This window comes from Diplotaxodon limnothrissa, linkage group LG7, assembly GCF_057381915.1.
Source record: "Diplotaxodon limnothrissa isolate DT_005_m linkage group LG7, D_limnothrissa_male_GT1.1, whole genome shotgun sequence".
NCBI classification, from domain to species: domain Eukaryota; kingdom Metazoa; phylum Chordata; class Actinopteri; order Cichliformes; family Cichlidae; genus Diplotaxodon; species Diplotaxodon limnothrissa.
Window position 1 is genome coordinate 60979827 of NC_140602.1, and position 13434 is coordinate 60993260.

At 38.6% G+C, this 13434-nt stretch overlaps 2 protein-coding genes across 5 annotated transcripts in view; one reads left to right on the forward strand and one right to left on the reverse strand.

Moving 5' to 3' along the window:
• The window catches only part of ranbp10 (RAN binding protein 10), a 45195-nt gene extending 39528 nt beyond the window's left edge, over nt 1-5667 (reverse strand). The window contains exon 1 of the mRNA XM_085360102.1: nt 5306-5667. Within this exon, the coding sequence (XP_085216228.1) occupies nt 5306-5504 (199 nt within the window). The 5' untranslated portion in view covers nt 5505-5667. The remainder of the gene's footprint in view (nt 1-5305) is intronic.
• Nucleotides 4257-13357, forward strand: tsnaxip1 (translin-associated factor X interacting protein 1). 4 transcript variants are annotated; one of them, XM_085360105.1, is made up of 10 exons: nt 4257-6356; nt 6488-6596; nt 6782-6919; nt 7019-7112; nt 8016-8212; nt 8519-8660; nt 9475-9638; nt 9725-9838; nt 10117-10226; nt 10497-13357. In XM_085360105.1, the coding sequence occupies exons 1-10, from the start codon at nt 6301-6303 to the stop codon at nt 10594-10596; spliced, it is 1224 nt and encodes a 407-aa protein (XP_085216231.1). In that variant the 5' UTR covers nt 4257-6300; the 3' UTR covers nt 10597-13357. The 4 variants fall into 4 exon arrangements, 3 of the variants coding, with proteins under 3 accessions (XP_085216231.1, XP_085216230.1, XP_085216229.1); XM_085360104.1 differs by lacking the exon at nt 4257-6356 and having other exon boundaries at nt 6552-6596; nt 6723-6919; nt 10497-10558; nt 10836-13357; XR_014906425.1 differs by lacking the exons at nt 4257-6356; nt 6488-6596 and having other exon boundaries at nt 6621-6919; nt 10497-10713; nt 10836-10897.
• Nucleotides 13358-13434: the final 77 nt, after the last annotated feature.

Below are 13434 nucleotides of genomic sequence, written 5' to 3' on the forward strand. Positions count from 1 at the left end.
TAAATGACATTTCCTTTACTCACTTTACTTTTGTTACAGTTAGAGAATTTACACCTTTCTTTCTTAGGCAATAAACCAAAACTAAACAATATTAGAGTTTAAATTGGTTTGTGGCACAATTTCTAGCACACACTGACAAAGCAGATTTACCATAAATGTGTTTGGCTTCCTGGCTGGTAGCAGCCGGCATTCCGAGATCTTCAATGAAATATACATCAACGAGTAAAAGGAGGCAACAAGCCAGCTATTCAACCTGCTAAACCTCCTGAGCCAGAGCCAACTCCAACTCTGTCATACATAGAGTTTGGGCAGCATAGCTGTCCCAATTTTCATGGTGCATTTGGAAATTTCAAAAAAATTATGATGGCACTCATTTTGGACCACTTCGGCCAATTCCAATTACCATGACTTCATCGTGATGGCAACAAAAGTTAGCATAATATAGGTTCTGAAACATGTAACATAATGATGCTTGGCAGGCTATTATGCTCATTTTATAACTAAACAGTGCTGTAAATATTTACATGTCACCTGTCGTAAGAAGACAATTGAAAATTTTCAACCTCTGAGTTGAATCAGAAAATCAGCATTAGCGAAAGTTAAATCAAAATGTAAAAAACAAACCATTAGGTCTTTCTGAAAATACCAACAAATTTGTCTTTAAAAGTGTCAGTTCAAAATATGTCAAAAGTATTTAAATACCTGAGTATGCAGATCAAATACAATATAAACCAAATATATAAACCAAACAATATAAAACCTTTAGTAGACCCTTTAGTAGACTCACTGCACAAATGTACAGTGCAATAACAAATAACCTCTGAAAATGACGGCGAAGTGTATCCTTAATGAACTCTTATCTAAGATTTCTACCTTCTGTATCTTCCAGTAACTTTCCTTGTGATTTTCCACTAAAATTGCACTGTGTTTAATAGACTTTGCTAGTTCAAGTTGTCCTGTAGGAGCAGCTCTTCGGACAATTATGAGCAATTAGGTCCTTGTACAGTGGACTCAGGGCCTTTGTCTAGTAAAGTATGCAGGGTGTATGCCTCCACAAAAATCTGCACAAATCCACCTATGCAGACAACCAAACTATAAACAGTAATGTCATCTTAGGCTTTTGAGGCTCTGGATAACACCAGGGTGGTGAGGAGTGACTATGGAATAAGCTCAAGGAAGAATGCCCATATGGAAAAGATGTATATAAATCTTATAAGGTTTGCATCTGTCTTATGTGAAACTTGTATGAAAAGCATACAAGAGTGAAACCAGACATAAGATCCCTTGAAAAATTATATAAATGAAACTTGTACGTTTTGGATACTTACTAAAACAATATATGAAAGTAATGAGAAAGTGTCCACTTTCATGAGTAAATCATATAAGCCTTATATGATTCACTATATGAAGTAGACCACATCTTATGCAAGTCTTTTATAAGTTCTTTCTATTTCTTTTCCATATGGGTGTAGTTGCCACACACCTGTTCGTGTACAATAGTTTGAAAAAGTTATTGCCCTCTAAACCTAATAACACTTAGCAGCAAAAATTGCAATCAAGTGTTTGCAATAATGGCCAAGGAGTCTTTTACAGCACTGTGGAGGAATTTTGGCCCACTCATCTTTGCAGAATTGTCTTAATTCAGCCACATTGGAGGGTTTCCCATGATAAACCGCCTTTTTAAGATCATGCCACAACATCTCAATCAGATTCAGGTCAGGACTTTGACTAGGCCACTCCAAAGCCTTCATTTTGTTTTTCTTAAGCCATTTAGAGGTGGACTTGGAGTGTTTTGGATCACTGACCTCTTCCAAAACCCAAGTGTGCTTCAGGTTGAGGTCACACAGATGGCCAGATATTCTCTTTCAGGATGTTTTGGCAGACAACAGAATTCATGGTTCAGTTTACCACGGTAAGTCTTCCAGGTCCTGAGGCAGCAAAACAGCTCCAGAATATCACACTACCACCACCCTGTTTTACTGGTGGTATGATGTTCCTTTTCAGAAATGCTGTTACTTTTACACTAGATGCAATGGGACACACAACTTCCAAAAAGTTTAAGTTTTTTCTCATCAGTCCACAAATTTTCCTAAATGTCTTGGGGATCTTCAAAATGTTTTCTGGCTAAACTGAGACGAGCCTTTTTGTTCCTTTTGCTCAGCAGTGGTTTTCATCTTGGAACCCCGCCATGCAGACCATGTTTGCCCAGTCACTTTCCTTAATGTGGAGTCGTGAACGCTGACCTTAACTGAGGCAAGTGAGGCCTGCAGTTCTTTGCATGTTGTTCTGGGTTCTTTTGTGACCTCTTGAATAAGTCGATCTTGCACTCTTGGGGTAATTTTGGTCGGCTGGCCACTCCTGCGAAGGTTCACCACGGTTTCATGTTTTCACCATTTTTGGATAATGGCTCTCACTGTGGTACGTTGGACATCTAAAGCTTTAGAAATGGGTTTATAGCCTTTTCCAGACTGATAGATCTTAATTACTTTGTTTCTCATTTGTTCCTGAATTTCCTTGGATCGTGGCATGATGTCTGGCCTTTGAGGATATTTTGGTCTACTCCACTTTGTCAGGCAGGTCCCATTTAAGTGATTTCTTGATTGAAAATGGGTGTGGCAGTAATCAGGCTTGGGTGTGGCTAGAGGAACTGAACTTAGCTTACCAAAGATGTGATACACCACAGTTCATTTATGTAATAATGGGGAGGTACGCTGGGGTCTAAGTGACGTAAATGTCATTATCATCTGATTTCAAAGACGTATAACAGCAATTACTACTCCAGCTTTTGGTGTCTGTACACAACAGAGAATGACTGAGGCCTTAGTTGCGACTATTCCGCAGCAGCATCTAGTGCAGCCTGTAGGTTTCTCTATTTGTGCACTTTAATTTCAACATGGCTCAAACAAATGGATTGCAGTTTGAAATAAATGAAACCCTAATAAAAATCATGATCCTATTTAGATAAATGCTTTCCTTTTGCTCAACTAAATTTCGTAAAGTATGTGAATTTGAAATCCCGTACTATTCCTTTAGTTCCACGTCAGTCTTGTTATGGTTATTCACAGTATATATTAAAGTGCTTCTCTCAAAGGTCAAAGAAATGATTAGTTGACTTTTTTGAAACTATTTGCTTGCGAAAAGTTTTGCTCAGTTAAAAGTTTGCTTGGTACACTGACATTGTGATTACTGTAAGTCATAAAACATAAATCTACAGCAAAACAATTAGTATTCCAACAAAATCCTTAGTCAACAGCTTGGTCTTTCATCAGGGTGCAGCTGAATTTATTATGTGTGTAAAAGTGCAAAGAAAACGCTATAGGGTGTGTTACAGAACATTAGATTTATTCCTACTATGTATTCCTACTATGCAACTGTAACCCTCTCTTTATTTCTAAGTTAATGATAAAATTATCTTTGCATCTGCAGAGGTGTAAAAATTAACACCATTTGCTGCATTTATTGGTACAAAGTCATTAAGTTTGTTTAAGTATCTATCTTGCTGCTGAGGCTGCGAGGATTAATCTCTGTCAGTGCGCAGCAGGACTAGGTAGACACTGCATGGCCTTGAACAGAGAAAATTGGCACGCTGGTCAAAATAGCATCCAAACCACAAGGGTGAGGGAACAGAGCAGGAACAACCAGGAGCAGAAAAAAATATCTCACACACTCCAGAACAAACCTATTTATATGTCATGCCTTAACAATAGTGCAGTGTCACTGAATCTGTGCACCTTTCATAAACATAATGACTCAATGTCCAACATAACCTCAACAAGAACCCCCCCCCCCTCATCCTCAGCAATACACCACTTTGAGCCAGTGCCAGAGCTGTTAGGTAATTCTAGACTAGAATACAATTATCTTAACAGTACTGATTATAGCAAAAGGTAAATCAACATTCTCAACATAACAGATAAACTGAATGGAAGCTCATATTCAACTGCTCATCAGCAGGGACCTGATCAATTATGCATTAAATGATCTGCGGTTGTATCTGGCATTAGGCCCGAGTCTACAAATAAGAGGCCCTCCCTGCTATTTCCAAACTGTAGGACCACCACTCCATCAACCTCACAAAATGGATTACACAACCTTAATTTTGAATTACACATCTTGCCTGTATCCTCTCACCTTCTACACGGGGCCCAAAGGAGCCTATCAATTGGGATTTTTCACAGTGTGTGATTAAAGTCTTGTAGTGTTTTCCTGTTTTGGTGTGTGTGTGTGTGTGTGTGTGTGTGGGGGGGAGGTTTGTCTGAACAGCACAGAAGCCGTCACACGGATGTCACCTTGTTTTGATATAGGTGGTTGCTAAATTGAGACGGCTAAAAGCCCTGCTGTCAGCTTTTATCCATCTGAATGAAAGACTGACTGAACCGTCTGGTTGCTGTTAACGTTAAAATGCCAGAGCCCGTCGATACTCCGGATTTATTACCAGAACGGTGCATTTTGGCCTAATGTAATGCGCAGAGGCCTTCCTCTCACGGCAGCACCTCTGTTGCCTGCTAGAAACTGGACCTGAAACTGTTGTTAGGCTCGGGGCACGCAGATCTGAATGGAGGTGGACGGGAAAATGATTGGAAAAGACTTCTAGAACACTGCTCTGAAATCACATGAGAAACACAAAACAATGCCATTTTATCCTGTTTGCTATAGCACTGTACAGCGTTAATATTTCAACTGATACTGCACTGGAAAACAACAAGTTCTGTTGGTGTCCACCTCGGAACCTACTGTCCTCAATTCAATATTAGGAACAGCTAAGTTGGCTAACGTTAGCTAGTTAGCCACAAGGCTAAGTAATGTGTTTGGTTAACAGCTTTCTGTTAGCAAGCTCCCGTAAGTTAGACAGGGGTTTGCCAATAAACTATGCGTCGTTACTGCTACCAGTGTCCCCTTCCAGTACAAAGCGAGGAGAACGTCAGATGCAGTGAGTTTACTCCAAAGCAGTAACGTCATAAACAGTAAATAAACAAAGAAGAGCCATGATATTGAAGATTTCAGTGTGACGGTAATGAGACCGATGGCCAGGGTTAGCGAGTTCACTGTCACCCATCTGGGCATTCCTCTGCTCATTCGTGAAACAAAGCAAGGTTACAGGACAGGAGAGGCAGCTCAGACTAGATTTACCAGGACTGCACACGCACATACACAGTCAACATAATCGCATACTGAGTGTGTATGTGTGTGTGAGAGAGAGAGAGAGAGAGACCCCCCCCCCCCCCTTCGGCAACAACACAGACAGATTTGAACTGCTGTTTTGACTACACACTTAGGCCCATCAGTGATGAGGCAGGTCTCTAACCTTTGTAATGGACCCGTAGGTTGTTCTGTGACAGCCCAATGTAGCTGTATTTATCCTTGGGGCTCCAGGATCGGGGTAAAGGGGTCTCTTCCTCGTTTACAGCCGGGTAAAGCCGCTTCAGCCTCTCGTTAAGCTCGTGCTCCTGGTAATTAAAAGCAGGATCTCCCAGCGGCAGGCTTCCCGCTCCGAGCTCTGTCATTTTTTTTGGCCTCCTGTTTTTGTATCTTATTGTTCGTTTCTTTCTATCCAAAGCCCAGTGTCAGTCCGCTGGAGCTGTAGGCTGAGAGTGAGAGGGACTGAGGGGAGAAAATAGCAGCGGTGTGACATCCCCGGATAAGCAGCAGAATGTACTGTAGGCTGAAATAGTGTCGTATGGGTACTGTAGTTCAGCTGCACGCTCGCTTTTATGCTAATGTCACTAGAAATGACTACAGAGTTCCACTACTGTTAGACGGGTTTAGGGCCTTCCAGTGAGATAGGGGCTAGGAAATGTAGTTTTCGTCTGTTAAACTTACACACGTTTTCAGAATGTTATATAATTTAAATTTGAACTTTACATGGTAAAACTTGTATTTATTTGTAAGTTAAAGGGTATTTTTACAGTATTAATAGCAGTGTTATTTCCTCGGCGAAATATGTGCCTGTTCATAAAAACACTGTGTTGTTTACTAAGTTTTATTATATTGTAATTAATATAGCAGATATGTGAAATAGCCTTTATAAAACACGTTACCATATATTAGTTATTATATATCAAAGTTAATGATTGAGTTGAGCAGATAAAATCATTGCCATTTTGAAAATTAGTTAGGCGCACACCGGGCAACTACGTGGGGTCTTGTTGCGTAGTCAGTCGTCGTTACCATGGAAACCCTGCTTCAAATGTTGTGCTGTGCGACGCTAAAGCCGATCTCATTGAGTTAAACTGACGAAATACAACAGTTTCAAACGGGCTAAGTGTTTGTTATTGTCTACCCCTTATATCAAAGCTATAAATGTCACCAAACAAAGATATAAAATTTCCACCTCTAACACCGTCACAAAAAACAAGGCAAGTGATGAAATGACTTCCATTTACACCAAAAATCATGCTACGTTTGTTTTTATGTATAAATACATTTGTATTTCAAAGCTTATTTAAAGTACGTTTAAGGCAGACTGACTTTGTTGTTTGCATATTAGACTTACATATGAATACAATCTACAAAGTTACACAGCCCAGACATCAGAGGAAGGACATGAAGAGGAAAGTGCTGGTGGTGTATCTGTCCAACCATGTGCAACGAGAAAGGTACGTAAATCAGGTAACATTACACAAACAGCAATCTGACTTTGTCCTGCCAACATCTAAAGTCTTTTAATTGGTATAAAGATCATCTAAGAACTTCATGGCATCTTTATAAACTTTATCTTTCAGTGTCACAGGAAAGTTCCTTTCACAGTACTGTGTGTGCTTTTGTGTGACCAATCATGTAGTGCTGGACAGGAGGCAGTTACTTTTATGCAGGCCCAAACAGAAAGCCACAACTTCTGATGCAGCTGGAGAACTATGTGAGCAAGGAGCTTCATACTATCGACCCACATGAGCCAAAATTTCAGGAGCTGAAACTTCAGGTGAAATGTTTTTGTTGATTGTATTTATGTTTAGAAGATATATACGTATTTTCTTGCTGCAGTCTAAGTACTTACAATCTTACTCTACTTTGCCTACAGGTCTACCGCAATGCATTTGAATGTTTCATCACTGCCTTCAAAACTTACCAACCCCTTCTGTCTGCCATTAAAAAGGAATATGAAAACACCTTTGGTCAGTGAGAAAGCTAGTCTGATTTGTATAGATTTTATAAAAATGCTATTTAAAAAAACAATTTATAACAGATTTGACAAGGTTTTGAAGCAGATTAGAAATGGCGTCCCACAAGGTTTTTGGGAAAAACAGAAAAATAAAACCTTTGGGTATAGAATTAAATAAATTAAAGTTTTATATTTACAATACATAAATATCAATATTCTCTCACATCTAAGTGGTAAATGTCTTACATCAAACTAAATTTATTGGTTCAAATGAACATGCAAAGAGAGGGTGTATAATAGTAACAACAATGTAGATATCTCTTTAGAGACAGAAAAATATAATTTGATTAGCCCTTTCTTGCAGTCATAATACACAGCAACCAGCGTGGTTCCATCCAGCCTTGCAAAGTAAGGCAATATATTTCTTTGTAAAAAAAAATGTATTATTCTGAATTAATTTCTCAAAACTTTGTGACTTTAATATTCAGTAACTATATTAATAATTTTGAGTCTTCTCCAGGTACTATTCTGTCTCTTTGCCATTCACTTTTGAGTGTTTTCTTCTAAATCATCCTATACATAGTCATACACTTTTCTTTGTTGTTTGTTAAGGATTCAACTCAGCATTTGTGAGAGCAAATCTGGGTTAAGAAGTTAATAAAATTAGTGGAAAGGATTCCACTAGATTCCAATAGCCTTCTAAAAGGTCCTAGCAGTTTGTGTAGGCAGTAAAATGATAAGTTCTATTGTAGCATAGAAAGAGTTGGTTTCAACATGTTATTCTCACCTAGTTAAAACTAATTGTCTATTCAGTAAAAAGATGAAGTTTGTAGAGGTTAGCTTTTCTTTGTATAAAGACTTTATATCAGGGAGTTGATTATTTGTTGTAATGCATGCATTGTATACATCTTTTCAGTTCATCAGGGAGAACAAATCAAAAAGCTGGAACCACTGCAGTCCCATCTGAGGCTGGTGACAGAGGAATGTGACAGAAAGATTCAAGCTCGCTGGGCAGAGGAGCAGGCTGAGATTGCTGCCTTGAAAATGGAGAAGCAGAAGCTAAAGGAGGAGATTGAAGCCATGAGAAAGAGAGAGAAGACAGTGCAGGCAGTGGTAAATGGCATACTTTTAATTTTATTTTTGTTTAATTAATCATGTGACTTTTAGTCACTTGGATGAGTGACAAAACGTTTCTCCCACTGAAAACGCTACGTCTAGATGAACAGAATCAACTTTTGGAGATTTATTTATCTGGATGATTGAGAATGCATCAAGACATGTGACTTTTAAGGCCATGAAAGCTTTTATGAAAGCATAAAAGCTTAAGGGCATGAAAGCATACACACAACCCTGCGCATAAAGGAAATGCATCCATCAATTATCGTATCAGTCACCCCATTGCCTGTTGTTCCTCTTAAGGTGGATCATCTGCAGTCAGAACTGTCTGACCAGTATCTGCAGTACCGGGAGGAGCGTGATGCTCGCAGGTTGCTGATTTGGCAGCTCAATGACATGACAAGAAGTAGTGTGAAGGAGCAGCGTTCTGCAGACAAAAGTACAGGTATAACAACATCTATTACATCTTTAACTAGTTAACAGTGAACTGAAAATAACTTAAGGTCCTTTTTTTTTTAAATGTGAATTTAGATGTGATTTCTTCCCAAAATAAACATGTATGGTTTTAAGACAATATAACATATTCTTTATTGGGATTAATTAATTAATTAATTTTATTTTATTTATCAAAGGGATTACTTTCTCACACGCTGACCAAATGATTTGAAGGTTAATATGAGGAGTCACCATAGCAACAATATATGTACGATGGAATTAAAGGAAAAACAATTGATACCCTTTAAGTGATACTGAAAATAATAATTTGTTTAAACGTTGAAACTGTCAGTATCTTTATTGGATGGTATTCCTTAGGAAACATTTCCAGTGACTCACTAGAGACTCTCTGTAACTATAGTAGTAATGGAGAATAACTCTGTAAGTAACTGTGTTAAACTCCATATTTTGCATTTGAAAGTTAAAGTTAAACTCCATAAAAAAGATTATTTTTGAGATTGAAAAAATTGCAGAAGTAGTTTGCAAATTCTGTTCGTTTGAGTTTTATTTCACTACTTTCCAACTTTTTGTATTATTATTATTAAATAATTGATAAAAGATGGTAGCGTGTGATCAGCTTCTGGTGTGGGGCATGCCAGAAAAAGTTTGAAAACCTCTTTGATGGAAAAGGCCCAACATTATCTATATTTGAAAAACCCAAGTACAGTAACCTCTAGAGCTCAGCAAAACATATGTTTTTATGTTTATAAAATATAAATGTCTATAGGGAAGTGTGTCATGCTCTTACATGTGTTTCCATTTAGATTGGAAGGATCCTGTGGAACTGCAGCTCGCTCTAAAGGTGTGTCGAGAAGACCTGAGGAAAGCCCAGGAGGAACTGAACAGAATGAACGCAGAGTACTGGGGTGTTGTGCCCCAGTGTGACTGGGACGCCCTTGAACAGAAACACCAACGGACCGAGCTTCAGGTATCTCATGCTGGATACTATATATAGACTTCATGACTTAACATCTCAACAGTCTTTGGTGACTTTTTTTTCTTTTTATTGTGAAGTTGAAGACACTCCAGGATGACTTTGATCAGTTAAAGAGTGAGTATGACACACTGCTGGAACTCCACAAACGAGGCAGCATGCAGGCCAAGACACACGTCTCAACCTCTGTCCAGGTACTTTACGTATGTAGAACTTGAACAGATTTTCAATTCTATGAATATTCTAATAAATGTAATGTGTGTGTCACTATCTGTCTCTAATCTAATAAATGTCACCTGATAAAGCTGATAAAGAGCCTAAATATGAATAAATTAGGGTCCAGAAGCTCGATACTGCTATTCCAGCAATAGAGACAGCTTGACAAATGTCATCGTAAACTGACAAATATGAAAGTTGGATCAATCTTCTCAGCAAAAGTAACGACCAACATTGCCACCAAAATGTTTTTCAGACTGATGAGAGTGGGTCCCAGCAGCAAAGCCACATTCAGTCCCAGCAACAAGAGGAACCAGTCACCTCTGATGCCCCTGAGAGCAACATGTTCCCTGTCCATGAGTCTAGGTGATAAAAATAGATATACATTGAAACACACACACACACACACACACACACACACACACACACACACACACACAGTCAGTTTTATTTATACTGCATAAAGTCATAATTTTGCCTCAAGGGGCTTTAAAATATGTGCAGCATACACTACTGCCTAGCCTTATACCATCAGTTCAGATAAGCCTTGAAGGTTATGAGTAATTTTCTGTCTGGTTCTGTTTTACTTTGTCAAATGAGAGCCATGTGTATATATGTGTGTGTTCATATGTATAGGGAGGCCCAGAGGACAACATATTTTGGAGAGGAAACGGATCCACGTTTGGCCTCATCTCAAGGTGAAGCAGGCAACAGTGGTGATCCCATCTCCTCTTAGAGCCTGCGTTTAGTGGCTGGGGTCTCAAGTTTGAGCCTTGATGTAATTCACAACATGTGATCAAAATTGTGAAGATGCTGAATTAAATATTAAAAATTGTGGCCACTGAGACCACCTGTGAGTTTTCAAGCTTTACCTTCAGTTCCTTGACAATTCAGTGGAAAATGTACCATCAAATCTTAAAACCACTTTCCTAACAGTGAGTGAAATACTCGTATCGTATTTATTCTGTATTACAGAAGCCTGCTTAAAAAAATACATTCATTTACAACATCCAAGTCACCAGCTCTGACGCTTCTTCTCCAGCACACCACAGCAAAGTACATTGTGCTCACTACAACTGGCTGATGGAAAATCCCCATGATTTTACTCTCATTTTGCTCTCTTCATTAGGAAGTAGAGCTTGCTCATCCTCTTTTTGGATACAGCTTCTGTGTTGGTCTTCCAGTTCAACCTGTTGTTGATATGGATGCCTCTGTATTTGTACTCCTCCACCACATCAGCATCCTATCCCAGGATAGACATGGGTCAGTTGTCCTCTTTCCTCTGAAGTTGATCACAGTCGCTCTGGTCTTATTCACATTTGGAAGCAGATGAATCCTCCCAGGCCAGTCCAGTCACCCAGTAGTGCTCTGTGCTCCTCTTCCCACCCACAACTAATACAACCAACAACCTCAGAATTGTCAGAGTATTTCTGTAGATTGCATTGACCACAATTGTACTGAAAGCCTCAGGTGTACAAGGTGAGCACAAATGGAGATGACACAGTTCCCTTTGGAGCTCCTGTACTGTACCGTCCAGTCTCCCAAATTGCAGTTTGTCTACATGTATCAGGTAATCATTAATCCAGGAGATGGTGGACATGTTTGTTAATATTTCTGGTAGCTTCTGTATGCAAACTGCAGAGGGTCACGAGATGTTTTCATGTTGGACAGTACTTATCTCTCGACAATCTTCATTAAATATGATGTAATGGCAAGTGGTCAGTAGGCTTTAAATTCTTAATAGTGTTGAGGTTTTTGGTACAGGAACTAGACAGGATGTTTTCCCTAACACTGATATCATCTCCTGTTTCAAACTTTGGCTGTAAATGTGACTCAGGATCACAGGCAGCTGGCTAGCACAGGTCCTCAGCACCTTGGGGTTGATGTAATCAGGCAGTTTTGTGTAGCCTAATAATGGGAGAATTTAAGTATTTAAACATGTGTTACTTATAGCTTGAGAGTAGATAGCAACACATGTAGTAAACTTAATTTCTTGCAGGACCAAAACAAGGAAAGCGGTGAGGCTCAGTGACGTTGTAGCCCATGCTCTGCAGAAAGAGATAAGTTAATGTGCTGCTAATGGTAATATGTCCACCCCAGATAAGCACCTTTCTCTGCCAGTTTTATATTTCAAATGCTGATAGCATGTTTGAAAATTTCTTTGACTGTTAAAAAATGCTTTGCAACCTAAGGCTCAATAAAAGATTCCCTAATGACCTGATATTAACTGGGTTATTATATAATCTCAAGGATTTATTCTAAGAAAGTTCACAACCCATATAAGCTGCACTTCATTTGTAAAAATAAGTCAGTAGATAGATAGATAGATAGATAGATAGATAGATAGATAGATAGATAGATAGATGCTAACTATAGAAATTAACTAAAATAGTAGGAAAATACATTTATTTATTTCTGTGTCAGTGGTATTCATCAAGTGTGCATTTAAATGCCTTTTGATTGACTGTACAAATATAAGGAATCCAAGAACTGGCAACTGACAGTAACCCTTTATATTGAATAAAACTCAAACAAATTAGTATATTTTATTTAATTATCGAAACCTATTTTGTGCAATGTAGGTCTGATAAAACCACCCGCTTGGCTGAATGAAACCACCTGCGCTCTCAGACGCAAACGCCGATGTGCAGAGAAAAAATGGAAAAAAGTGTTAGACCTAGATCCACCTCGGTTGTTTTTCAGCAGTTTTTAACCTTTTCTGCATTGAAGGAAGTACTTGATCACTTAAGACAGTCTAATTCCCCACAAGATATTCTTCCTTCTCTCCTCCTTAAAGAAACTCTTCATGTCATTGGGCCTGGTATTTTATTTTAAATACTTCAGTGTCATCAGGTTGTGTACCAGCTGTTTTCAAACATGCTGTTGTGCAACCCATTATTAAGAAGAAAAATCTTGATCCAAATGTGCTTTCTAACTTCAGGCCAATTTCTAAACTGTCTTTTATGTCCAAAATTTTGGAAAAAGTTGTTTTCAAGCAACTTCAGACCTTTTTACACACTCGTGGCATTTGTGAAGTGTTCCAGTCTGGTTTTAAATCTCGTCACAGTACTGAGACTGCGCTTTTACGAGTTTTTAATGATCTTCTTTTAACTGTAGACTAAGGTTGCTCTGTTGTTTTACTCCTTTTAGATTTGACTGCCGCCTTTGACACAGTTGAACACGTAGTTGGTCTAAAAGGCACGGTTTTATCTTGTTTTAAATCATATTTATCGGAGAGGTCATTTTCTATTAAAATTGGGCAATACTCCTCTTCCTCCGCCCCTATGTGTTGTGGTGTGCCACAGGGGTCTGTTTTGGGTCCAACTCTGTTCTCCTTATACATGCTGCCTTTGGGATCTATTTTTAGGAAATACAACATTCCCTTTCATTGTTATGCTCATGACATCCAAATTTACTTCCCTTTGAAACTGGGTGTCTTTGTCCCACTGCAGCCTTTGCTTAACTGTTTACATGATGTTAAAGACTGGTTAACACAGAATTTTCTTACACTAAATGAAAATATGACTGTAGCACATTTAATCTTTGTACATCAAATAAAATAAAACCATTTTTG